General features: G+C 40.1%; 1 protein-coding gene across 7 annotated transcripts in view; it reads left to right on the forward strand.

The window, feature by feature from the left end:
• The first annotated feature begins 6,691 nt into the window (after window positions 1-6,691).
• SPIDR (scaffold protein involved in DNA repair) overlaps window positions 6,692-26,068 on the forward strand; it is a 216,169-nt gene continuing 196,792 nt past the window's right edge. For 6 of the 7 annotated variants that reach the window (XM_067290440.1, XM_067290438.1, XM_067290439.1 and 3 more), the window contains exons 1-5: window positions 12,557-12,637; window positions 14,995-15,150; window positions 16,169-16,247; window positions 17,775-17,960; window positions 20,385-20,542. In XM_067290440.1, the coding sequence (XP_067146541.1) occupies window positions 12,614-12,637; window positions 14,995-15,150; window positions 16,169-16,247; window positions 17,775-17,960; window positions 20,385-20,542 (603 nt within the window). In that variant the 5' untranslated portion in view covers window positions 12,557-12,613. Of the gene's footprint in view, window positions 6,777-12,556; window positions 12,638-14,994; window positions 15,151-16,168; window positions 16,248-17,774; window positions 17,961-20,384; window positions 20,543-26,068 lie in introns of those variants that run through there. The other variant, XM_067290441.1, reaches the window with a different exon arrangement.

Genomic DNA, 26,068 nt, shown 5'->3' on the forward strand with positions numbered 1-26,068 from the left:
TCCTTTCTGGAAAGTGAATGAGCTGTAGTCTGAGTGAAAGTGGAGCTCCCAGTTCTAACTGGCACCAGCAAGTGGGTACGGTAACTTGAAAGAAATTTCATTTCATGAGTTTGAGAGTAGATGAGACAGGCATTAATACAAAAACCCGAATCAGAGCAGAGTTAACTTTCACTATAGAAATGGCTTAAGTTTTATAACAACTTTATCAGGGAAATCATTCAAGGCCAGATCTGAATCCAGTGAAATCAGCAGAGGAATTCTCAGGTCTTAAATGCTTTTTACTAATTATTTGTAGTACTGACAGAAAAATAGTAACTTATTATTTTGATGAAAGAGCATGTATATTCTACCGCTGGCACAAGCAGACAATGCTAAAAAGAATAACTGATCTACGGAAACAGATGTTATTAAAAAAAAAAAGAAACCAATCATGAAGACAGGTTGTATTCTTTATCCATCAAAATGGTAGGAAAGGAGATGAGGGCCCAGAATGGCTTAGAACGTATCCTTGGCTTTTAGGAATTTTCTGTCTCTGTTACAAGTTATATTAATAAAATAATAATGACAGAGCTTCTTGTATAGGGAATATTACCTAGTATGGCAAATTCAGTTTTTGATAATTTATGACAGTGACTTGTTTAATCTCCAACTTAAAGCTGCCTATTATACAATAGCTTTTATCTAGGAGATATCTAATAGTACATTTCTGGCTCCTTCAAGATGATAAGAAAAAGCAGAGAGCACATCCAAATGATTAGGTGCCAAAGCAGTCAAAGAAGAGACTAATGTACTGGGAGGAGCAGGTAAAATGGGAGCAACTTGAGACTCCACAGATTTCCCTTGAATGTGTAATATGTAGGACTCAGGTAGTGCTTCCCTCTGCATTACCATGAGGTCTTGCAAAAGAAAAATATCATGATACAAACAGGTAAAAACTGTGCCTGAGACACAAAAGCAGCTAAATCAGGGATCTCTTGACATTCAGGATGCCTATGCTGCAAAAGCAGAAAGCTGTTCTAGGATCACTGGAGTCAGGCTAGATGCTCAGTTTAAATTTCAGGCTTCCCATAAACTTTTCTTGATTTGCTAACCTCATTTATAACTCAAGGCTGTTTAATCTAGTATTTGTACTGCATGCTAGAAAATGAACACATCTGTCCTCAAAAATTGCTGTATCAGTTCCCGAGCCAGTTGTCTGTTTGCAGTTTCACAGTTTGCCCATGGTCAGAGGTATGCTCCATGAAGACGGACATGTACTGAGAGTTCACCAAGGCATCTTAAAGGTGACCTCCAATTTTGTTTAATCAGTTAAATAAGAGCTATTTTTGTTAGATCAACAAAAGTATTTGAAGACCAGTTTGTGAGTTTCAGAATATGGTCCTAATGCTTAGAAACTTGCTTCATTGATAATGAACTGAATTCACAGGTAGTGTTTAGAAAACAAATGATAGGAAAAAATGGCAAATAGTGTAACCGGATTATGGTTTGTTAGCCATAAGAGGTTGCAATGGAAGTGTGATGAGCAACCAGTGTGTACCGAGTCCTCTCTTTTGCCTGTTTTCTAGTGTATCTCCGGTGCACTGGGTCTCAGGCAGGGGCAGTGACCACTGCTTTAGGCTGCGTTCCAGTGTGCACTGCTTTCTTGGGACCATTTCAGGAGAAGGTGTGCCTCCATATGCAGCACTGTTACAGCTTTTCTCTTCCTCTGGGGCACTCGTCAGTGAAGTATGTTGGATTATGCAGATATGTGAAGTGTGACCTAGCCATAGGAGCAGGTCTGATTCCTTCACTCTGTGTTTGGACCCTCTGTGATCCTGGAGCTGCTTAGCAGACATGGATAATATGGTGTAGAGAATCACACAGCTGAAGGACAAGGAACGCTGAGTATCATAGGCTGTGCTGGACGTGTCTGGGTACAACCCTACAGCAAAGTGACAGGTGATTCTGGGCAGATATAGGCTACTCTGTTCCCAGAAGAAGATGCAGTTTGTGTGAGGTTTCTGGGGATGGCTGTCCAATTGCCATCTGGAAAGGAAAAGTCATTTGTTCTGAAAAGAATATGTGTAGAAATAAAATGAGCAGTTGTCTTGCACAACAGCAAGTTATTCCACACCAATGCATGCTAACTTGCTCCTGAGCCAGGCAACTCTTCCTTGTTCCAGACTGTGATTCATAGCAGTGAACAGACCTTACACTGAGAGAAAGGTAGGCTCACAAAGTAAGCACTATGATGTGGTGAAGGGATGTATTTAAAGAAGATAGAACCAGCAACAGGAAAAAGTAGGGTCTCGGTTTGGGGAAGCCTAGGGAGTGGCAATGGCTGTACCTTTTGGTTCGTAGCTGCATTACTGCAAACTTTGGAATTTTAAGGTAGCCACTCCTGAGATGAGCCCAGGGTACTTACCACACAGAGGACTATTTAAACACCACAGCTTAACTCTTGTTTCATCTGCATCCATTGCCTGCTGCAGATCACAGCTCCTCAGAGGTATTCTCCATATTGCCATGGTGATGAAAGAAGTATTCTTAGAACAAAAAATCAGGTAATACTATACTAATAAATAAAACAGGTTTGAGCCCATTCTCTGCCTTGTAAGGCAAGTGGCATGGTACATCTTGTGACCATATAATAAATCTCTTTTCTCCTTCCAAGTCAAAGTGGCCTCATCCATACTGCCTACTGAGAACAAGTCCTGGCTTGGGCCATCTCCTAAACAGTGCCAGGGGCATTGCTTGGGAATGCGCCAGCTAGCATGGGCCTAAACTAGGCCAGGGAGCCCGCTGACAGCTGAACAGTAAGGACAGTCATAGGACAGTACTCAAGCCTGTTACCTTGCTCCATTTAGTTCACTAGTATAGATGTAGCTGGTGGGAAAGCCTGTGGCACGTGGGACCCAACTGACTGCACTGCTTACACATTTACCTTGTTCCCAGCCCCGCTTTGGATTACTCCAGCCAGCTCTCCTCAGTCTGCTAGAGAGCAACGAGCCTTAAGCAGTATGGATGCAAGTGAGTCCATGCCACTCAGCCCTTTTTCCTTTAGCGGTATAGATGTAACCTATAAGTATAGATATGGTGGCTTTAAGTGAAGCTGAAGATCAACTTTTCACTTTCAAACTAACAAGATCTTCTTGACTGTAGACAGTTGGCAGTCCCCATAAACTTTTCGACATATTATTCTTCCTTGTGCATGGTATTATCTTAAGTGTTTTTCAAGAAAAGTTTTTGCAAAGTGCTCAAGGCGAGGGCACACCATAAAAAAAAGATAAAAGTGATTATGCTAAAGTAGTATTAATATTTGACCTAAGAGAGGAAATTCAGTTTCAGATTAACTCAAATTTATATAGTGCAGTGTTATCACTATTTCAATAATTTTAAAATGTTGCTGAATTAAATGAACAGGAAGAGCTCTAGTGTGAGTAAACTGGCATTAAGATTGAAGTGAAAAAAGTGCCATTTTTTTCCAGCTCAGAATACACGGATGTATTTTTTTGCTAGTTACAGCCTAAACAGATTACTTTCATGATAGATGTTCAGTTTTAGCTTTGAAAAACTTATTTTAATTGCATTTATCTTGTTAAACTAGAGATATCTTATATAAGAGAGGCAATATGGATCCCAGGTTTAACTGTCTGTAGAAAATTTCTTTACTTATATTTCTTTTTTAGCACAGAACACAAAGAAATTGCAGGAAAAGATATAAAAATGTCAGCCATTATAAAATAGTGCACGGTGTCTGGCGGTGTGATGCCGAGATAACAGAAATACCATATATGCTAACAAGGCCTCTACCCTGTACAAAACCACCCTCTGCTGGTCAGGTGTGGAGCAACCCTAGGATGGATCTCTTGCATGTTGTAGCTTTGTGACTTGAGGGCAAGAAGACTTGTTTACAGATTCCTTGTGGATATGCTGATTCATTTAAAAGTTATTTTTGCTTTTGATTTTCAAATGATCAGACATTAACTTTTAATTCCCATGAATGTATAAAGTTTACTCCATTTGCTTCACTGAAACCTGGCATCCCCCAAGTGGTTTTTGCCATGTCTGTACCTTCACTCAGCAAAGCCATATATCATGTTGTGGAATAGTCCAGTTTTATTTATTGTGGAACTGACATCACACCTTTGGGATTAAAGAGTCTGAACTTTGTCATGTTGTTCCCTAGGAAACCTTCGAAAGCTGGTAATCATCAGAATGTAATGCAGGCTGCAGAACAAAATGTTATTTTGGCCCCCTAGACTGGGTGAACTAGCCTAGGCCTTGGGATCATCTATTGCCTGTTAATTCATAAATATCAAACTGACATTGAAGGGCACATTCTCAGATCTTTAATCAGTAAATCCTTAATCAGTTTTTTCTCCTCTACTTCATTGCGATTAAGTGGCTGGGATGTTTGTGACTTTTTAGACTTTACTAAGGAAATGACCCAACCCAAAATCTCTAGATTTGAATTTGACATTGTTCTTACTAGGTTTTATTCACTGGAAAACTTTTAAAGCTGTAACTTAATGTTTCACAAGAGGAAATTAATCCATAAACTCACGTCAGAATGAAAGACAAATATATTCAGTCAATGGAAACAAATTCTTCAAGCTTCACTAATTTAAGCTTCCTCATCTTTTGATTAATTTGTATAAACTACATTTTGTTTCTTTGAGAGTTCTTTCTACATATGGATTGAGAAATATTATCTGTGTAATCAAGAGCATCACAGATAAATAAATGCTTTTCTTTATGAACTTCACAAAAGACAGTCAGTTTTATTGTTAACAGGAATTTAACATTTTTCATAGAACTATAATGCAGTTAAAATACAAAATGTGTACTATTTCGTAATATTCCTTGAGCAGTGGCAACTTTGATCCTGAGCACACACATAGTGAATCAGTATATCAAATAAAATAGCAGACTCAAACATAGTGAATCAGTATATCAAATAAAATAGCAGACTCAAACTGTCCTTTAAGCCAGCAAGAATACAGATGCGCTTGCAGATGTGAAATTTTTTTCTTCAAAAATGATGTAGCTAAAAATGTTAATTATGTCATCCACAAGCATAACCCACAAAGATTTTTAATGAACTTGAAGAAAAATGTACTGGTATTATACAGTTTCTTAAGCTCTTGTGAAGAAGCTAGGCACAGATTATTCTTTCTCCACAGAAACATTAATTTAAAAACAATCACATTTCTATTTTAATTTATAATACATAGGGTTGCTTTCTGACAAAAAGTGATTTAGCTCTAATGTAACCTATTTAGTGGAATAATACAGTAACATATTTCTTCAAATATCAAAGAAAACCACTTTGATGATATATAATAGAATTAATTTGTGAATCTAATAATTGGAGAAGAAATACTGCTAAGTTCTGGAAGGATGAGAACAGAGTGCTTTTAACTCTGTTTTTACAAAACAATCAAAGGCAGCATGAGCTTTGGATGATGATGTTTCTGGCTCTGCTCTCATTGCAAAATCCATTTTAATTAGTGGTAGTTTTATAAAGGGAATGCGAGGTGGGTATTGGCCACAGGGTGCCTTGGAAAAAATACAAAATGTAAACTATAGACATAGATATATGTAATTAGGGTTTAATAATAAAAATTGCAGTCGTATAGTGCCTTCCATCAAAATGTGTGTGCTTTAGAAATTCTAGTTAATTGAGTTATGAGATACAAGATACAATTACCTCTATTTGCAAAGACTGTTTATTATCTTACTGCTTCTTAAGAGCAGCACTGACAGCCTAAGTGGCCTTCTCAAGGGCACACTGAAAGTTTGATATACAATAAAAAAATAACCCAAATATCCCTTTTCTGCCAATGCTTCTATTTGCATTATAAAAAATGTTTTTCCCTTCAGTAAGTTGCAATTAACTGTTTTCTGGAAGAAAAGTTCAATTCACAAAGCAATTTTAAGCCCGTACATCTTAACACTGATGAGACTTTTTCCTGTAAATCTATCTGCTCGTTTATCTTTAGTTTAGGGAGTTAAAAATCTTAAATCAATGGCTTAACTGAAAATGTATTTTTCATATAGCATCTTGCTTTGTGTTTAGATATTACTTGCCTAGCTATTTAGCCAGTGCTTAGATAGCAGTTGCTTTGTTTATTTCCTTGCGGTGTTAAGCAGCAAAACTCAGCTCTTCCGAGATTTGCTTCTGAGTGAATCCGGCTCTCGTGAAGGACGCGGAGACCAAACCCAGGCTGAGGAAGCGTCTTCCACCACGAACCCGTTACTGACACGAGCTCTCCGCCCTTCCCGGGCGCCGCCCCTCAGCCCAAGGCCGCCTGCTCGCGCAGAGCCAACACGAGTGAAAAGGCGACTCGGGCTTCCCCAGGGCCCCGGTGCCCAGCGCTCTCCCCCCTCGCCGCCTGCTTTCCCGCGCCCCCTCCGCGTGAGGCGGCGGAGACGCGCCGCGGCCCGAGCCCTCACGGGCAGGGCGGGCAGCAAGGCCACCAACCGGCGCAGCTGCTAACAGCCCCCGCAGCCCCGCAGGGCGCATGCACACATGCCCCGCGCCGGGCAGGCCCTTAGCAACCCCGCTTTCGACCCCCTCTCCCCTCGGAAACATCCGCCTTCCCTACACGTCACCCGTACTCCGCCACGACCGCCCAATCAGGCGCCGAGGCTTCCGCGGCGCCAAAGCTGGAAAGGGAGGGGGCATGCGAGGAGCGGGCTGGGGGTTCCCCCGTTGCCCCTCCTCTCGGGACTCCCCTGCCACGTGACGAGGGACGTGGCCGCCTTGTCGGGGGGAGATGCCCAGTAGGAAGGTACCCGCGTGTGCGCGCGCGAGGCGGCGGTGGGGGGGGCGCGCGCGCCGCCGCGGGGGGGGCTGCCGCGGGGGTCGGGCCCGCGCTGCGGCGTAACGGCCGCCGCGGCCTCGCTGGGGGCTGCGCGGCGGCTGGCGGAGAGCCGCCCGGCGGGGCCCCTGCGGCGCGCTGCGCGGCGGCCCCGCGGCCCGCCTGCGCTCCCGGGCAGTTCCCGGCGCGGCGGCGGCCGCCGGCCCCGCGGCTGCGAGCGCCGTGACGGTGCCTCGGGCTCGGCGCCAGGCGCGGGTGCTGGCGGGGGAGGAGCCGGTGGCGGCTTTCCTTCCCGCCGAGCCGGGAGGGGTGGTGCAAAAAGCCCCCGATCGCAGGCTCACATAAGAAGTGCTTCCTGGGAGAGGATGCGATAACGCAGTTTAACCCTCTCTTTTGGTAATACGACTTCTAAAGCTAAACAGCGTTAGAAACGCGTTCTCTAGGCTAGTCCCGAGGCTGCTTGTTCTTCTGTGTATTAACAAGGCAAAATGTGGCTCGGACCCTATGAGTGAAACCTGTGTGCAAGTGATCCCTGTGAAATGATCCCCCCGCATAAATGCCTAACTGTTACCCGGTGTCTCTAGGCCTACACTTGAGGTCCTTAAAACTACCGGAAAAGGGGTTTTAACGACCTTTTCAAAAGCAAGACTAGTATGTAGGAATTATGTACAAGGTAAATAGAGACAGCCCACCACACTGGAAGAGGAGACAGATAAGAAAACTTCTACCCAGTTCATGATAGTTTGGATTGTGCTATAATTGCGTTAAATTGACCTTTTGTTCATAGTTGCACAATGGAAGCACAGCTCTAGTGAGCAAAAATTGTAGTTACTTTGAGCTTTTTTTATTAGGTGACGCTCAGAAACGTGTGTGTAAAGATAAGCTACAAGAAGAAAAGAGACTTTTGTCCAAATTGCTAGGTTTAATATTTTGCTTTCTTTTGAAAGCAAAGCTTATTTTCTTTGGGTATTGAAGGGACACAGGAGTGGGAGTAGAAAGAGGCATTTCATCAACTGTTTTCTATCTTCTCACTTAGGTACTTTGCTTGGTGCATTTGATGATACTTCCAGGATAGTAAGCAGGATGCTGTTTCTGTCTGATTAATAGTGCTTATGCTGGTATAAAGGTACTGCTGAAAGGCTTTAGACGGACTAAGAGCCTCATTGTTGTTTGCTATATAAATGCAAATAGAGTTCAAATGGCAGATTTAGATTCTAAAACATTTTATTTTTTTATTTACCATGTGCATCAAAGTGGTGTGAATATTCCTCCCACCATCAATTTTAAATATAAATACATTTTAAATGTATTGTTCTAAAATTAAAATGTCAAGATGCTTAAAATAACCTGTTACAATTCACTTAGATTACATAGAAATACTGACACTAAGCATATTTTCTTCTAAAAGTTTTCAAGTTATTGACCCTGCTAGTGAAAAATTCTGCTGTGTTGAGGGCGAACCAGATCTTTTTGCAATGTAACTACAGTTTTTGATAGTAATAGTTTCTTCTGAAAACAAAGATAATGTTTCTCCTTACTGTATCCATCAAAGCTATACTGATCAAGTAAGAAGACAGCCATCCTCTCCACTCAATGACTGCTCTATTAATTCAACTATTTTAAAAACAAAACATACCTTAAGTTTTTGTTAGGTATCCTAAATATTTTGAGTAATTCAATCTTGTAAAAGCTTTTCTAAAATACTTCTGTTTTGACCATTTTGATAGAATCCAGATTTCTCTCTAACTACAGTTTGACATCATTCATGAATGAAAAGTGAATTTCAAAAGTATTCCTGTTCCATGAGGTGTTTTTCCTCAATGTAAGCATGTATTACGTTACCCAGTTACTTAAATAAACGTGTAGGTTAAAAAAACGATGTTGAAAAGGTAATATTATATATATATATATAAATATAAATCAGTGAATGAAAATAGCTTTTCATTGAGCGCTAAATATAAAAAAAAACTTTTTAAAGCTGTGATTTAAAGCTGTCAGTCTCATACATCAACAGTGATTTTAAAAAGTTTTTTTTCAAAATACTTTTTTTTTTTTTTTTTTTTAAACACCATGCTGACAGTCATTAAGAGGTAGGTCAGGTCATTGTGATCATGGTTATACAGTTCAGAATTTTTTTTACAAATGATTGCAGCTTGATGACATTCCTTCTCAGTTAGGATCTGGTATTCATGTGAATAGTCTCTGGAAAATATATATGCCTGTTTTCATAGGAATAAAAAATGGGTCTTGGTTTGAGTAAACGCAGACTACAGTTTTAATTCTGCAGCCTTTACTTAAATTCTTGCTTGAGTCAGAAATGCAAGGATGTTTAAGGATTTGAAAGACACAAAAATTTGCATTCTATCCAGGCACTGAAAGCAGTGACTACACTTTCAGGAGCTCGGTAATATGAACACTGAGTTTTACTGAAAACGAGACACCTGTTGTGAAAATTTAGTTTCGTGCTGTTTTAAAATTGGTCTTTTTAAAGCCTAGGGCTCATTTATTTTACTTTGAGTAGTTACTTTGTTTTGAAGTCTATGTGAACAGAGGTGAAAGATGAGAATGACTGTTGGTCAGAGTGTCTGATTGATCTTGCCATATGCTTTTTTTGCAATTGTTCCCTTCAAAAGTTAAAAAACAAAACAAAACAACCCCCCCCAAAAAAAAAAAAAAACAACAAAAAACGCATCTCTGGAAACTAGAGCTGAAGTTTTCAGCACTTTGCTGTTTGATCTGCTCTGTGTTAGGGAAGAATATGACAATAGTATTTAAATGCTTTCTAGTAATGCTTAAGTGACATGACTCCCTTCTAGAAGGTTTTGCATGTCAGTAGCAGAAGGGGTTTATGCAGTGAAGCATTTTGTTATTATTTTTGTTCTTACACTTATGCTGCTCTGTATGTGTTAAAGAAGGTTAAAGTGTCTAAAAAGTGCTGCTTGCATCTGAAGTAGAAAATGTATTGGTAAATGCTTTCTTGGGGTTAATTCCATGGTTTTCGGAACAGCCCCAAGGAAGTGGGATCATCCGGAGTGTACAGGGCTGTGCAGTGAGTAGTCTTTGAACGTATGGTCCAAGGACTTTATTGAGGGTGCTTCTGGTTAACAAATATTTGGCATGAGTAACAACGTGTGGACTGGTTGAGTGGAGATGTTCTAGATAGGCCTGTGTGTTTATAAGTCAAAACTAACCCCCTGAGCTCACCTTATACTTTGAGTCCAGTGTATAATCATTATGCATTTATTGAATTTTCAACCCATGTTTCCTTTTTCCTCACTACCCCCCACCCCAAATGTAGGTGACTTATGCTTTATCTCTCTGGAGATAATTGAAGGAATAAGGGCCAAAGGATTACGTTCCATGTGTTTTGCATGGGGGACTTGATCCTCCTTTCACTGACACCAACAACAGGAATTTTTTTTCACTCTATTAGGAGGAGTTGCTCCAAAGGCAAAATGCAATACTTTCTAAATAGAGGTCAGCAGATGATTTCTACATAAGTTAGCCATTGTAGTCTCCCTCTTTTTAATTCAAGATTTCAGGGGTCACATTTTATCTTCAGACATTCTACATAATCCACAAGGTTTTTTGCATAGCTTTTTGTTTTGTAATAAATATTTTTTCTTTATGAGGAACACCAAGTCTACATGATCTAGCTCTTTTGAGCCAGATTCAGTGTGTTTTTAAGAAATACCAGATATCTTGTTTCTAGGCACTTAATTTATAGCATTAATAAATTACACAAGATATTTTTGGTGTGTCCTGTTTTTATGCCAGAGGAAAAAGACTACTATTAACCTTGTGAATCAAGATTAAGAGAACTCACTGTTGTCACTGCATGTCTTTGGGAACAGCATGTCCTTGGGATTAGCTTTGTTATAAATATTTATTATTGAGAGAAGCTAGTTCTTTTAAATATTAGTTTCTTTGTTGCCTTGAAGCAGGCTAGAACGGAAGTGAAGAGCCATTAAAACTTTCAATTTCTGTGAGCTAACTGACGTATTCCTGCAGCAGAGGTCCTAGGAAACTAGATCCTTGTGCTGCAGCGTGAGGCAGCAGCGGGGCTGGCTGCCCCGCAGAGGAAGGGGAGCCGAGGGGGCTGGCGAGGGCAGTCCAGTGCACAGTCCCCCAGTGCCCAAAGGAGAAGAGCCAAACGGGTCTGGTGGCAGTACCCAGGGTCAGCCCCAGCCTGGTGGCTGGCAGTCAGGCCTGTTGCGATGGGGCAGATCTGCGGTGAGGCCGGAAAGCCCAGGCCGAGCGAGGTCGGTGGCCTGGCTGGCGCGCAGCCCAGGCAGGACCCAGGGCCAGGGCCCGGGCTGAGATGCAGCTCTCGGGCGAGGTGAGGCCCCTGCAGGGCTTCTCCCCATGCGCGCTCACGCAGCTCTTTTGCCCACTCCTGGGTCCCATGGCCACATTGTGTCAGAGGCGGCCTCCCTTCAAAATATCATGCGTTTGTAATTTGAAGTACAGCGATACTAGTTTTGTGTAGAAAATGTGGTCACTGTATCTGCCCCCTATTCTTCTGGTTGTGGTCTTAATCCTGGGTAACCCGAGGTTATCCTTGGGTGTCATTGTATTCTGGAGATCTTTTCTCATGAGGAATTGCATGTCCTCTGTCTTTGTTTATCTGTAACTCTTTTCCTTTGCATGGAATGTTGAATTACAGCTTTTTAATTAGAATACATTTATGTGCTTCAGGTTTACATGTACAGATAAATATGGCTTTATGCATGTTAAAATGATATACTTTTTATACAGCATGCTTTTCTTTAAAAAATTGTTCCGTGTGTGTGTGTACACGCATGCAGTGCTACTACCACAGACTCCTGCCTCAGTAACTATGAGGTGAGGCTGTAGGTCTGATTTCCAGAATTCACATCAGATATTTCTTTAGAGAGATTTAAATTGTCAAGTAGTTGGGGGTGGAGTTGTCTTTAGGGTGCTTTTGTTTTGGGTTTGTTGTTGTTTTTGAAGTGGAGTAAGATGTGGAAAATGGTGGAAAGATATCTGCATTAAAGGCACAGATCTGTAAGTCATTGCTGTCAACGTCAGAAATCATGAGTTAAGTCTTTCTCCTCTCTCCTCCCCCAGTAGTATTTGCCTGAAATTTGTGATAGTTGAAGAAAATCTTACATAGAGGTAGTATTTCTCTGCTTTCTAGTTCTGGGGCTTTAGGAACTGTTTTCAGTGTTTCTCAGTGACTATGATGGCTATAAATCGCTGCTTGGTGGTAACAGAAACACTAAGATTTTCCTATCTGTATACCATGACATGTGGCAAGGTAATTATTAAGAGCTGGCAGTACTGACAATTCTTCAGGCTGTAACTGAGCTGACACCATGTCACCCAGCTGCTAGACTGGTCCCACTGGTCCCTGTATTCTTTCTGTTCCAGCTGTAAGTAACTAACACTTCTTCCCAAGCAAGGTGAGTTTTCTGCCAGTTTAATTCTCCGTCACCAACTCTGCACAGGGTCCCATGAGTACCAAGTGCAATGAAGTAGTAAGGGAGAGGGGGAGCAATGCGGAGTGGAGTGGGACTCCAGTCTGTGGTTGTCATTAGGCCGCCTCATCTGTAATGCAAAAACACATTGGGACGCATCCCTGTAGTACTGCTCTGAAATCTACTCAGCTCTCGCTTTTACTCAGGCTGAGGAAATGGAGGATTAAATAACACTCTTCTGTTGTTAACAGTCATTAACTATTAAAACTATTTTTTGCCTATCACAGTCGTGACTATCTGATGACCACTGAAGGGAATATTCCCAGCTTTTAAAAGTAACTTCCAGTACCACTTCATGTTGCACTAATGAGGAGCAAGATTCTACACTGGGTAGGATAATCTATATCTTAGTATTTGTTAATTAGGTTTGAACCTTCAAAAAGAGTTTAGGTTTACTGTAACCATCTAAAGATGAGCATAATGACATAAACCATCTAAGCATAGAAAAAACTACTTATTCCATTCATACTAGCTTTTTTTAGTTTGTCTATTTGAAGACTTACTCTTTCTGTATGCACCTGAACTCTTCTTAGCTAGGGAGAGGGGGTTAATACATTAGTTTTTATCCTGCCCATTTTTATACAGCAATTCCTTCCCAAATCTTGTCAGTTGTTAAACACTGGCAGTATTACAGCTGCCATGTTCTGCTATTCCTCCTCTGCCTCTGTGCTTTTTTTTTTTTTTCTTTAAACTTCCATTGGTACTGCACAGTATAGAGAAGCAGAGGGATTCTGTGTCGAAGGGATTTTCTGAGTTTAAGGATAACGTGGATGAGAAGCTTAACAGAACACACAATAATTGTCTAGTTCTATGTTTATTAGGCCTCTTAACAATAGAAATATATTATGAAGCTTGTTTTATGTAACTCTTCGTGAATGCATTTGTGTGTGGATTTTTGATTTGTTTGTGACTGTCTCTGCTCTTAATTGACCATCGAAAGCAGTTTATTGTAAACTTGTGAGCAAGTCATAGTGGTCTTGTTGGCACAGATATGTGTTCTTCAAAACTAGAATGTGCCATTTAAGAAATAAAGCTTAAATGAACATTTTGAGCATTTTGTTTTCCCATGTACTGTAAGCTTTTGTCTGCAAAATGCATCTTACAAAAACCTTTTAGAAGCTACAAGAACATAAATGTAAGCAAGGCTTCCAGCACTTGAAAAAACAAATGGACGAATAACTTTTTTTTTTTTTTTTTTTTTTTTTTTTTTGCAAAGAGTAAAAATGACTTGGGTCTAATTATAAAAAAATGTATAGAGTTGTATCCTTCTGCTTTCTGCCAGGTAATAAAGGGTTTTACTCTTCACTCAAATTAATAACTAGGTATTCCTATGTAATCTCTAATGAGATTACAAATAGCACAGCATTATATATGTGTCTCATTGTTATCTGGATTTTTATGAGTAATCTCAAATGAAACTTGAACAGACAGGCCCTTTTGCTATGTCTCTTACTAATAAACCAGCTAGAAGCAGGGCATGGGTTTGAGCAATGGTACACACTTGGCTGTACTGTTAACTCTTACCCCACTCCCTGGCACAGTTCTGCCCCATGCTAGCTGTCGCCTGTCACATTCTTTTAGGGGATAGCAGCTTTGGGGGACAGGGAAGTAAAGAGAACGTAGATGAACAGACTGAGACATTGCTGTGATGTTTTGCCCCAGAACCTGAAAATTGGCCTTAACTTGTTTCGGTTATTAATGTTTCCATAGTCTGTGCAGAGCCAGAAGTACTTGCCAAGAGGATAGTGCAATGTAGAAGTTCACACATGAACATTCTGAAAATGGAGGATTGGGACAGTGTCATTACTTGGAGGAAAGAAGGATTTCAATTCTGTTTGTGTAATAATTGTAACCTTTCTTGTTTAAACTGCCATAGCCTCTTTACTCATTATCATGTCCTTACAATTGTGCTTTGACTCTTAATTTAATACCATGGCACATTCAAGGTTGTACTTCTTGTCATTCAAAAAACAAAAAAATCTGTGGGAGTAAATATGGGGACAGTTTGACTTTGGTGATAATGACCTCTCATAGTAGCCACTTTGCAGTCTAAATACCCTCAGCAAATTTCAAATAGGTTCTTAGTAAGGTCAGTTGCCATCAGAGGAAATTGCAAATTTATTTTACTTAGTTGTCTCACCATACAGGCTGACTGTAGGGGCGGAACTATATATTGCTTCCTACAAGCATTCAAAGATCTGGAGGAAACATACGGATTATAAGCTGCAAAAAAGACAAAAGCTGCCAGACACTTTGCTTTTGCATCTATTTTTTAGTTCTGAGTGTATATTATAGTCTTGATTGACCAGCCTGGCTGAGGATGTATGTTCCAATTAACATTGTGATTTTGAAGGAATTTTTTAGTTAAAATGCATTTTACTGAGCTGTTTCTGGTTAGGATAATATTTTCAGCCTCATTGGACAGCTAACAGATACTACAAATGCAACTTAGATCAACAGAAAGTAATGCAGTTATCAAAGATTAAATTTACCCATGTCATTGGGATTATTATTATTAAATGATGTTGCATATAAAATAGTTGCAAGTGTTCAAGACCCCCTCCCCCACCCTGTCTCATTAAAAATTGGAATTTATGTTTGTAAGTATTCAGGAAAAAGGGGCTGACCTGGAAAGAATTGCATGTACACACTTGATGTTTTTAAGGGGTTTGTTTTTTTCCTCCTAGCGGAAGCGATTTTGGAATGCAGAATGCACATCCTTCCCAGATGAGACACCCCTACAGCTAAAAAAATCAAATGTCAGGACATCGGTAGCTGCTACTTCAATTTCCAATGCATGGCTTAGGTGTGGGGATGGATTTCAGAGCACTTCTGTGCTTGAGGTAAGATGATGGCTTGCTTGCAATGTAAGGAAGAGATTCAAACTGACAGATAAAAAAGTTTCCATGCTTGACTGAATTATAAGATGTGACCCTTCTTTTAGTGTTGTTTCCAAATTAACAGCATATTAACTGTTGAGGTAAACAAAAATGGAAAGCAAGGTTACTTAAGGACACTGTCTTAACTTAGTGTAATTCTCTGCGCATATGTTAATACCTTATGTTTTGGATAGCATTTATGACTTGGAAAATTGCAAAACTATACTTGGACATGCACAAATAATTTGCCATTTGGAATGGAGTACTGCCTTTCCCTAAAAATTACGGAACAAAAAGACTCTAGTCTGCATCTGAAGAATTTGTTTTAGCTATAAAGAGTATATTTGCAATAATGATATCACTGTAGACAGTTCTGCTTTTTGATGACCCTGATGTGGATCATGGTGCATATGCTGTTTTGGATGATAAATTAAACTATGCTTAATTTTCTTCAACGTTGGTCATATGTTCACCTCGCTTTGAGTGAGAAATGCTGTGTGTTGAAAATAATCTTCTCCAACTAGGTTGTTCTGTTTCTTCTTCTGCTACTGAGCAGTCATGCTGTTGTGTAGCTTGTGGGATTTGATAAAATTGGAGACAGGACCACTGAATGCTTCTTTCTGTAACCTTTGAATAGGGCATATGCTTTATTAAGCTCTTACTGCCCACCTTTGACATTTTAATGCTGAAGATATTGGCTCTTGTTCTTTGCAAGGTCAGATGTAATTTCTCTCGTAGTCACAGTAAGGCTACATGTTCCAAAACAACGAAAATTCATCTTTTCTGTTACTGTTCTTTCATGATTTGTTATCTTATTTGTTGTATTGAGTCTGGTAGAAGATAGAAAAAAACGTTTGAAATTGTGCTATCAAGATGTGGTGGGTGAATAATAACAGTTCTGATGAGTATATTGCTATATGTTAAAACTGTCCTTAACATCTTTCTTGGTGATTAAATCACCCTTCTCTTTTTTTTAATATAGTCTCTGAGACCTACTGATAAGCAATCCAGGATTAAGAAGCATCTTGGATCACTGCTAACATCTGCTGAAAGCACAGTAGGTATGTTATGGCTATTTCATGTTCACTTTGTCAAAAGACTGTTGTTTTGCTTTGTCCCTTTTCAAGGTAGAATTTGCTCAAAATCCTGGTTGTTTTCTTCTTTTGTTATTGTAATCTGTGCATACAGAAGCTAATTTTGTTAAGAGACATAATTTTGATACTATTGCGTTTGGGCTCCTCTCTTCATTTAGAGCACCAGAAATATTTTCTGCAGAGTTGAGGGAACTTCAGTTATTGCTCTTGAACAGATGGAAGAAGCATCAGTAATGCTGTATATAGTGTGTGTTCTAGCAGGGGCAGGATATTTTAATCCTTCATGTTTTAAGAGGAGAGAGTGAAAAACAACCCTTAGCTATCTAGATAGAGGGTGAAACAATTCTCTTCTGCTTAGAGACAGACAAGGAGGCATAGATGATGGAAAGTATTTTTTTAAGTATGAAAAATGGACAGTAAAACAATTTTGTCAACTGTCTGCTTTCACAGTCTTCTATATTCACCTTAGTCCATTTGATATCATGATAAAAAGTAACTCTATGCATAATTAAGAGGAGGAGCATTTATAGACTCTCTCCGGTTATTTCACTTTCTGACTCCAGAGGAAAGGAAAGAAAGAGAGAGTAGTGGTTTCTTCTGTCTTGTATTTGTGCTTGCTCTAGCAGCAAGACTGCCTCTGAAGTTAAAAATAAGTGACATATTGGACAGCTTTTCTCTACCCTCCTTTGGGGTTCAAAATCATGCTTTTCCAGGTTTCTGAAAGGAATCTCTGTGTGTTGCAGGAGGAGATAGTCGTCTGTCTCTCTCTCCTTGGCCCTCCTGCCTAATTCCAAATACCCAATAATTGCCTAACTTCCCATTTACTTAAAAAGCTTTAGTAGTGGTAGGAGGTGGAAAATTGTGTTCTCTTGTGATTGCTAATACTGAACACTCTACTGTTAAGCATTAATCCTTTCTTTTCTTTGCTTTTATTATTAAAAATAACAAAGAAAGTTATTTTGAATTAAATATGTCTCACTTAACTTCAAAAACACAACAGCTATTCTTTGTTACCCCTGAAAAGTTTGATTTTTCTCTCGGGACAAAACTGGAAAGTCATCTCTAGCGGTGTAATACTTGTATTCATTTGTTATTCATTGTATAAAGTAAGAGAAGTCCAAAATCCAGAATTGTACAGATGGTCTTCATTTAAAACATTTAGTATTTTAAAAGGACATATGTGGGAGCATTAGGACTGTGAGTAGAGGACTGTATGTCAGACAGTCATTTCTAGTCCTTGCTCTGCTGAACGACTGATAGCCTCCTTGTGTAAAAGGAAATGTTAGCATTTATCTTGGAGAATTGAAATGAAAATAATGCTGGTATGTACAAGAAATGCCTGTGGTTAACACTCCTGTATTGGGGTCTGCTTGGGGACAGAACTGTATAATATTTTTCTAGTTCAAGAAGCATCTAGCTTAATTTTTTAAAATTTTACATTTAACAATATTACTTTTCCATAATATTCTAATGCTTTACAATCCTTTTTAATAGGATCTTCTGCTGCTGAAAGCTCTAAGGAGTCTGAGAACATAATATGGAGCTCTAGTGGCAGTGATTTTTCAGATGATGAAAATAAAACATTGATTTCAAGGTTATGCAATGAAAAAAGTCATACTTCCAAAACAGAGAAATCATATAGCAGACATGATTTATTGTCAGAGGACAGAAGTGGTGAAGGTAAGGTCAAACGCAAGCAGATTTGTCAAGAAACCTGTCATCTTCAGATGTCGTAATGAAAATACTTTGAGACCATTCTAACAGAATGGCAAGATCTAATCCTATTTCAGTTAAATCAGCTGGATTGTTTTCATCCATTTCATTGGATTGTAGAATAAGCTCTTACTATAAATTATTGTACAAAAAATTTAAACTTTGGAGTAAAGGATCAGAGTTGGGCAGGTTATACAGTATCAAATGAAGCATGTCAGCTCATTTCAATATATTATAGTTTGTTTGTACCATTTCCTTGTCTGTGCTGTGGTATAGATACTGAGCTTGTGAACACCTTCATCTGCACACTCTGTTCTACTAGTGATATTGCTGTCTGCATCCACTGCCTAGATGTAGCAGACTTTGCAGCTGCAGTTAGCATCATTTTCTGTGCTATGAGTTTTCATTTCAGTACACAGTATTCCTTGTTTCCCGTTAGCTGCGTTGTGTCAACAACAGTGAGTTTTGTTCTTATGATTCATTTTCTGATTCATGGAGCAAGGGACAGCAGAAGGGAAAGAAATGGTCATTTGGTGTAATTCCTAGTAACTCGCTTTCCTTCTTGTTGAAACGGAAGGACTGTCCGTTTTGTAGACTACAATGTGATGCTCACCAGGAGTCTTTTTAACGTGTTAATTAATATCATCATATTGCAATTGTCCCTTTTATATTCCTTATAATGAACAGTTCAGTAGCAATGAATATATCCTGCAAATTTTTAGTCTTTAATTTTTTTAAGAGAGAATATGCAGACTTTTACTCAAGAAACTCTACTCTTGTGAGATAACAAAATTTGGTTCCTCCATATAAATGAAGGAACCCTGATACTTTATGGAAAGTACGTGCTTGAAGGCACTGAGGAAATCAAGTCTTTTCCTGTTCTTCTTCTAAACCCCCAAATGTATTGAGTTACTGAAAGACATGGAGAGAAAGAGAACTGTGTTTTCCATGTTTTTTCAAGTAAACATCATACACAGTAATTATAGTATTGTAGGTGTGTATCTGTGTGTATGCATATTATATATGTATAATTATACATGTGGGGATGGTGGCTGAGAAAGTATTTTTAAAAGTGTTATGTCCTTTCATGTGAAGTTTGCTTTCAGAGACAAAGTGTCAGCTTGATAAAACTGATTGTGTCATATTTCATTAAGGGATTTATGCTGCAGTCATACTTGCCATATAGCTTCAACAGACCTGTTTGTGTTATTTAGTCACCAATGTCTGTGTTTAAAAGTTCTTTTTGAAACAGCTTTCTTGTAGCTAGAAAAAGAAATGCATTTGTGTGTGAAAAAGCAAACACCAGAGCTCTGTGTGTGTTTGTCTGTCTGGATGACTTCAGAATTTGGAAGTTCCATTAAGAAATGAGTAATTTAGACTATAGTAACTCTGTAAATTCTAAAATGTACTATCACAGATCCATATATCTATAAAAATGCCTAGGGCACTTGATAGATTTTTTTTTTCCTTACTGTGCTTCCTGTTCTCTGCATATGATTCTTTCAGCATTAGAAATGTGACATTTACATTATTTGCAAAAGCACAAAAGCAAAACCAACCAGACAACTCCTTGCCCCTTCTTCTCCAAATAAGATCATTTATATATAAAACAGAATGAGATTTTTCTTCTCAGTAACTTATGGCCACATGTTCAGGTGGACCTGAAGGGTGGTGAGGGCTGCTACGGAGGCAGCTCAGGCTTCCACTGAATTTAGAGATCCTCACACCATTCACGGTTGGTGCGAGCAGACTTTTGGAGTTGCATTAAGTACCACATAGTCATGAGGAAGGAATCACCTGTCTGATGTGCTTGAAGGTTTGAGTCACAGACTTGTGTATTTAGCTGCGGTGTTTTAGGAGGTTACTATTTCAATTAGCCTTTTCATCTCTCTGGAATTTACCACTCTTATAGCAGATATTAACATATACCAACTTCTCAGCTGCTCCAGATAACTGTCTGAAGTATTTGCTTAAAACCAGTTAATTTTGAACAAGTACACTTTGAAAATCTGATGCAACTGGACAAAAAAAACACAAAACAAAACTAAAACCCAGAAAAATTAATAAAAAAAACCCTAAACTAAAAAAACTACCTACCTAAGCAGTCACCTTATGGGCAGTACTTTGAAATCTTTGTTGTATGTATTTTTTTTTATCTTTATTAGGCAATGGAAGTTTCTGTGAATAATAGGATTTGGCTTTTATGAGGGATAAGATCACATTCATCATCTATAAAAATAGTTAAAGAATCTATTGAATGTGTGTAACAAAATAATGTTGCATTTTTCCTCAGCTAATTGTAGTATTAGTATGTTTGAATTCATACTTATGAATAATATATGGATGATGATGATTAAGAAAAATGTCTTTTAACAAATACTTTTATTTTAGATGAACCACAGTTCATTGAGTGGGAGAAGGATAGTGATTCTACTGGTAAGTGTGATGGATCAGGAAAAGATGATGGTTCACTGGACATATCAGACTCTGACTCCTGCACAAATCCAAATTCTCTGCCTGCCAAAGAGGAGAATGATGACCTTTTTAAGGTGAGAAATTGTTTCTGTGTTTAAAGTTAGTAATAATTATGCAGTGTGTTTATATCTGATTAAATTTTATTTGGAGAAATGTGAGGTTTTTCTTTACCCCTTCTCTCCAAAAGGAATTCTATACACAAGAAGTTCAATGCATTTCTGGACTGCCAAACCTCAAAACCAAACAGTGCCCCCACCTAGAAACTGGTCATGTGGTCACAGAATCATGGAGCGGTCGAGGTTGGAAGGTGCCTCTGGAGATCATGTCCAGCCCCCCTGCTCAAGCAGGGTCAGCCACAGCAGGCTGCCCAGGGCCCTGTCCAGTCGGGTTTTGAATGTCTCCAAGGATGGAGACCGGAACAGGGTCCGGAGAGCCTGCGGAGCCCCCATTTTGGCGGGTTCAGCACTTGATTGAACTTAGCTCTGGGGAGCCGGCGGCTGCCCTGGGTGACCTCCAGCAGCGCCTGCCAGCCTGTTCCCCCCGCGCCCCTCCACGCGCCGGTGCTCGCTGACGGAGCCGTGAGCTCCTCCGCCCAGGAGTTTGGCTGCCTTCATCCCCCGCCCGAGCCTGGCCGTGGCCGCAGCTCTGCCCGCGGGGACCCGCGCCCGGCGCGCCGCCGCCGGGGGGCGCCAGAGGCCGCGCGGCGCGGCGGGGGGCGGTGCCAGAGGCCGCGCGGCGGGGGGCGGTGCCAGAGGCAGCGCGGCGGGGGCGGCCGCGTCCTGCCGCCGGGAGCGCCCCCGCGGCCAGCGGCGCGGGCGCGGGTCGTGCCCTCGCGGCGGGGGTGGAAGGGCGCGGGCAGGGTCTTCTGGTCCGTTATGGAGAGAGGAATGCGGAAGGGAAAGATGTCCGGCGAGCTGCCTTATGCTGTTACCGGAGCAGATTAAAGCTTTACCCAAATGCATTTGAATTTATTTATCAATTCGTTACTAAAATCAGTGTGAGAGAGTACGGCTGGAGTATGAAAATAAGTTCTGCTTGAAGATTAAGAGCTGTTTCCAGATTCCTAGTAAAAGCTGTCAAATAACAGGATTCTGCAGCTTTTCTGAGGATACTTTCTTGTTGCAGCCAGAGGGTGAAGAAAGTGGATCTTGACATACTGTGTTGCAGCATGTTGACTGTTGTGTTGACATATGTGATCTGGCTTTCAGCTGTCTCTTGGGTGTTGGTGGCAATTTAACTTCTACAGCTCAGAGTTCAGCATGGGTTAATCACTGTAATGTTCTTCAGGTTCTTGAGGAATTGATTTAAAATAGCTCGAGTCCTGCGCAGCAGTGTTGGAAGAGGGTGTCCAGTATGCAGAAACCTGGGAAAACAGGCCTAAAATTTATGCAAGCAGTAAAAGTTGTTCCACTTTTATTATACCAGCATGACTTATCCACATTATAGATGGAAAGTTGGATAAATGTTATGAGATGCATTTGTATTACTAAATGGTGCTCATGAGAGGGCTTGTTCAGGTGCAACCATATTGTAATAAAAAGTTTTTAATCCTAACCAGAATAGTTATGCTACTATAAAATCTGTGGGTAGATTAGAAATCTGAGAATCCCTTTGCAGATTTCCCCCCTACCCCCTGTCAGTGCCATGCTGTGGGAATTTCCATGGGTGGTCAGCCTCACTGGTAAAATTTCTTCTGGGAATTTGGTGTATGCAGGAGGGTGAATCCCCAGTGATCATTATGTCTGTTGCATTCTTTGCTTTGCTTTATTTGGGATATGCTGTTTTCCTAGGAAAAGTTGCAGGCAAGCTGTTTGAGAGAGTTTCAAGAAAACAGAATACAAAAGAAGTGTTCGCTATAGGATGTCATTTGCTGTATGAGTATCCTTTAAAAAGGCCTGTTAATTGTGTGGCCTGGTTCACAGTGGGGGGAGGAAAAAAAGCCAAATGTTGATATATCATCATTTTTGTGGTATTTACTAAATCTCTGGAACCTAATGGAGTGTGTGGATAATCAAAAGACCATGAAATTTATTTTACCCCACTTCAAAATATGCCAAATGCCAAGAGGTTCTGGAGGTTTAGGATTACTGCCAAAATATCTTTATTGCAGTATTTACCCATGGTAAGAGTGTGCTAGGTTTCTAATGGGAAATCTTGAAAGATGAATAACTTTTCTGCTGTTTCTTTTTTTTTTCTCTCTCTCTCTCTAATACACCAGTAGATTTAATTTGAAAATTGCTTCTGTTTAGTGAAAATTATATATAAAGACTTGATGTACTGGTGTAAAGATAAAACTTTTGCTTATGTTTAGGGTGTAAAGTATATTCCCGATTAAGTTTGTGTTACATTTTAAGTCCCTGTGCCATGTTTTACTTATCAACTAGTCATCTCTGAAGTGTAAAGCTACCTGATAGGGAGTAATGAGGAAGACAAGTTGAAGCTGGTCTTATGGTAAGCAACTCTTGGCTAATTTTTGGTTTAGGTTCAGTTCAGGTTTTTTGAAAAAACTATATGTGAGATACGATGTGGTCATGTTTTACTTTCCTCTGTGTATATTTTAAGGGGATAGGGATTGGAGAGGGTTTTTTTTATTATTATTATTGTTAACTTTCTTTTGACCTATATCTAGTTGAATTTTTGCTTAAAGTGATGCAGGACAAAGATATGGCAAGGCCTGATCCTAGTTGTTTTGTTTTTTTTTCCTGAGAATTTCTCTGCTTTCAGTTGCCTGTGGAAGAGGCCCAACTGACCTTTTTCTTGGAAACTATGGTGCTAAAATAATGGCTAATGATTAATGTTAATTTTTCAGCATATATCTTTTTTTGAAAGAGCACCATATAATCACCTCAGAGTTGTTTTAACGCATTTTTTTGCTTTGGGAATTGCAGAAGCACAGAATAGTTGAGGTTGGAAGGGACCTCTGGAGATATCTGGTCCAATCCCCCCTGCTCAGGCAGGATCACCTAAAGCACATTGCCCAGGACTGTGTCCAGCTGGGTTTTGAATATCTCCAGAGAAGGAGACTCCATGACCTCTCTGGGAAACTTGTTCCAGTGCTTAGTCACTCTCACAGGAAAAGTTTTTCCTCATGTTCAGATGGAACTGCCTGTGTTTCAGTTTGTGCCCATTGCCTCATGTCCTGTTGCTGGGCATCACTGAGGAGAGTCGGGCCCCATCCTCTTTACACCCTCCCTTCAGATACTTATACGCATTGATAAGATCCCCCCTCAGCCTTCTCTTCTCCAGGCTAAACAGGCCCAGCTCTCTCAGCCTCTTCTCATATGAGAGATGCTCCAGTCCCTTAATCCTCTTAGCAGCCCCACGCTGGACTTGCTCCAGTAGCTCCGTGTCTCTCTTGTGCTGGGGAGCCCAGAACTGGACACAGTACTCTAGATGTGGCCTCACCAGGGCTGAGTAGAGGGGGAGGATCACCTCCCTCAGCCTGCTGGCAACGCTCTTCCTGATGCAGCCCAGGATACCATTGGCCTTCTTGGCCACAAGGGCACATTGCTGCCTCATGGTCAATTTGTTGTCCATCAGGACCCCCAGGTCCTTCTCAGCAGAGCTGCTTTCCAGGAGGTCAGCCCCCAACCTGTACTGGTGCGTGGGATTATTCATCCCCAGGGACAGGACTCTGCCAACCCATTTCTCCAGCCTGTCGAGGTCCCTCTGAATGGCAGCACAGCCCTCTGGTGTATCAGGCACTCCTCCCAGTTTTGTATTTTCTGCGAACTTGCTGAGGGTGCATTTGGTCCCATCATCCAGTGGATGCTGAGAACGTGAATGACTGCTTTTTGCCTGACTTGTGCAGAGGGCTTATCTCATAGGCCAGAGTTTCTTATTTTGTAAGAATTGTTCATCTCTAAAATATTTAGATTTTGAAAATATTTCAATGCTAGGGATTAAATGAAATTTAGTGCTGTTGTACGTGCCTCCTGCCATACTGCCACCTACACTGGGAGCTTTCTCTTTGCTGTGCACTGAGTGGCTGTTTCTTCCACACTTGGATCCCTCCTTGAAACACTTTTGGTAACTTAATCCCTTAAAGTAGGTCAGCATTTTTATGGAGTATATAATTTCTGTATCTTATGGAGTCTGGTTGTTTTTTTTTGTCCTGTGTATTAAATGTACTTATCAGTGTCTGATGTGCATCCAGATTTGCTTGCTTTATATGCAGGGCAAGTGAAATTTATCCCAGAATGGCATGAGGAGGTTTTTTTGACCATTACATTGTTAATGTCTAGGAATTAGACAGTCCCTGTACTTGTTATGGAGCACTAACAAAGCTTACCTGGTTACAGCAGACACTCTTTATTGCAGAACACACTAATAAGTCTGTCTGTTAATCTTAACATCTAATTTTGCTGAAAACTCAACAAAAAGCTGACCTACCACATGGTTAAGAATTTCTTTCCTTTAAATACATATATGATGGTAATATTTCCAAAAGGTCTTGCTGTAAGGTAATAGTCAATTAAGAGAGAGAATTGCTACATTTTATATGTTTCAAAATTCTGTTGAATTCTCAGTTCCCTACTGTGTTGCAGTCTATGTACACTATCAGTGGGAGATTTGGTGTGATTTTGTGAAGTAGTGTGCAAAAAAATTGTTGTAATATTGTGCAAAAGTTAATTTTCATTTTTTTCCTGAGTGAAGAAGAGCATATTATTTGAAAATTCTTCCTGCTCATGGATATATGTAGGTGCATGTTTTGTATCTGAGGCCTTCCGATCTGTCAGAATTGGGCCCATTCATTTATTTAAGTATATTAATCTGTTGCCATCAGTTTTGTTAAAAAATTACTCTTTCCTTTTGTGGTGTTGAATGGGGAAGATTCAAAATATTGAATGGTATTGTGCAGAGATCACCTAAAGGGTGAGTGGAATCATGCATGACCAAGATTTTGGTATTATTTCTGGGCCTGCTTTTATGTCCTTGCTCTCTTGATCCATTATAATGGTAATTATAACTATCAATGGCCTGGTAATTAGAATTGAGTCTATCACTATTATTGTGTAACAGAATTAAAAATAGGTTATCTCAAGGTAGGGAATCATTATTATGACAAGTGGAATTTGTGTCATCCTGTCAGACTGATGACTTAACACTGATAAAGGATAATGATATGACCGTGCTGTTGTAAGCAATTATTTTTACCAGCCCATTGCCAAGGAAGCATGCTAGAATATATACAAGAACACCCACAAGCATACTATAATTTCTAAAAGTGTACTTCATGGAATAATTCGGTTTGGAAGGGACCTCAGGATGTCTCTAGTCCAACCTGCTCAAAGCAGGTAGCTGGGAGGTTGGACAAGGTTGCTCAGTCCTGTCTGGTCAGGTCTTGGAAAACTCAGGAGACAACACTACCTATCTGGGCAACTTTCTTCTTTCTTCTCTGCCTCCTTGCTCCATACCCCCCCCCAAAAAAAAAAAAGCAGCTTATTTTTTATGTAGAACTGATCTCTTCTAACAGCGTTTTTTAGATGGGCATTTTTAGCAAGACCTACTGGTCAAAATGCTGCAAGTCAGTAACGATACAGAAGCAAATGCTGTTTGCATTCACATCAGTGAGATGAAATAATTTATATCTGACCTAC

This window comes from Apteryx mantelli, chromosome 2 (assembly GCF_036417845.1).
Source record: "Apteryx mantelli isolate bAptMan1 chromosome 2, bAptMan1.hap1, whole genome shotgun sequence".
Classification (NCBI taxonomy): Eukaryota; Metazoa; Chordata; class Aves; order Apterygiformes; family Apterygidae; genus Apteryx; species Apteryx mantelli.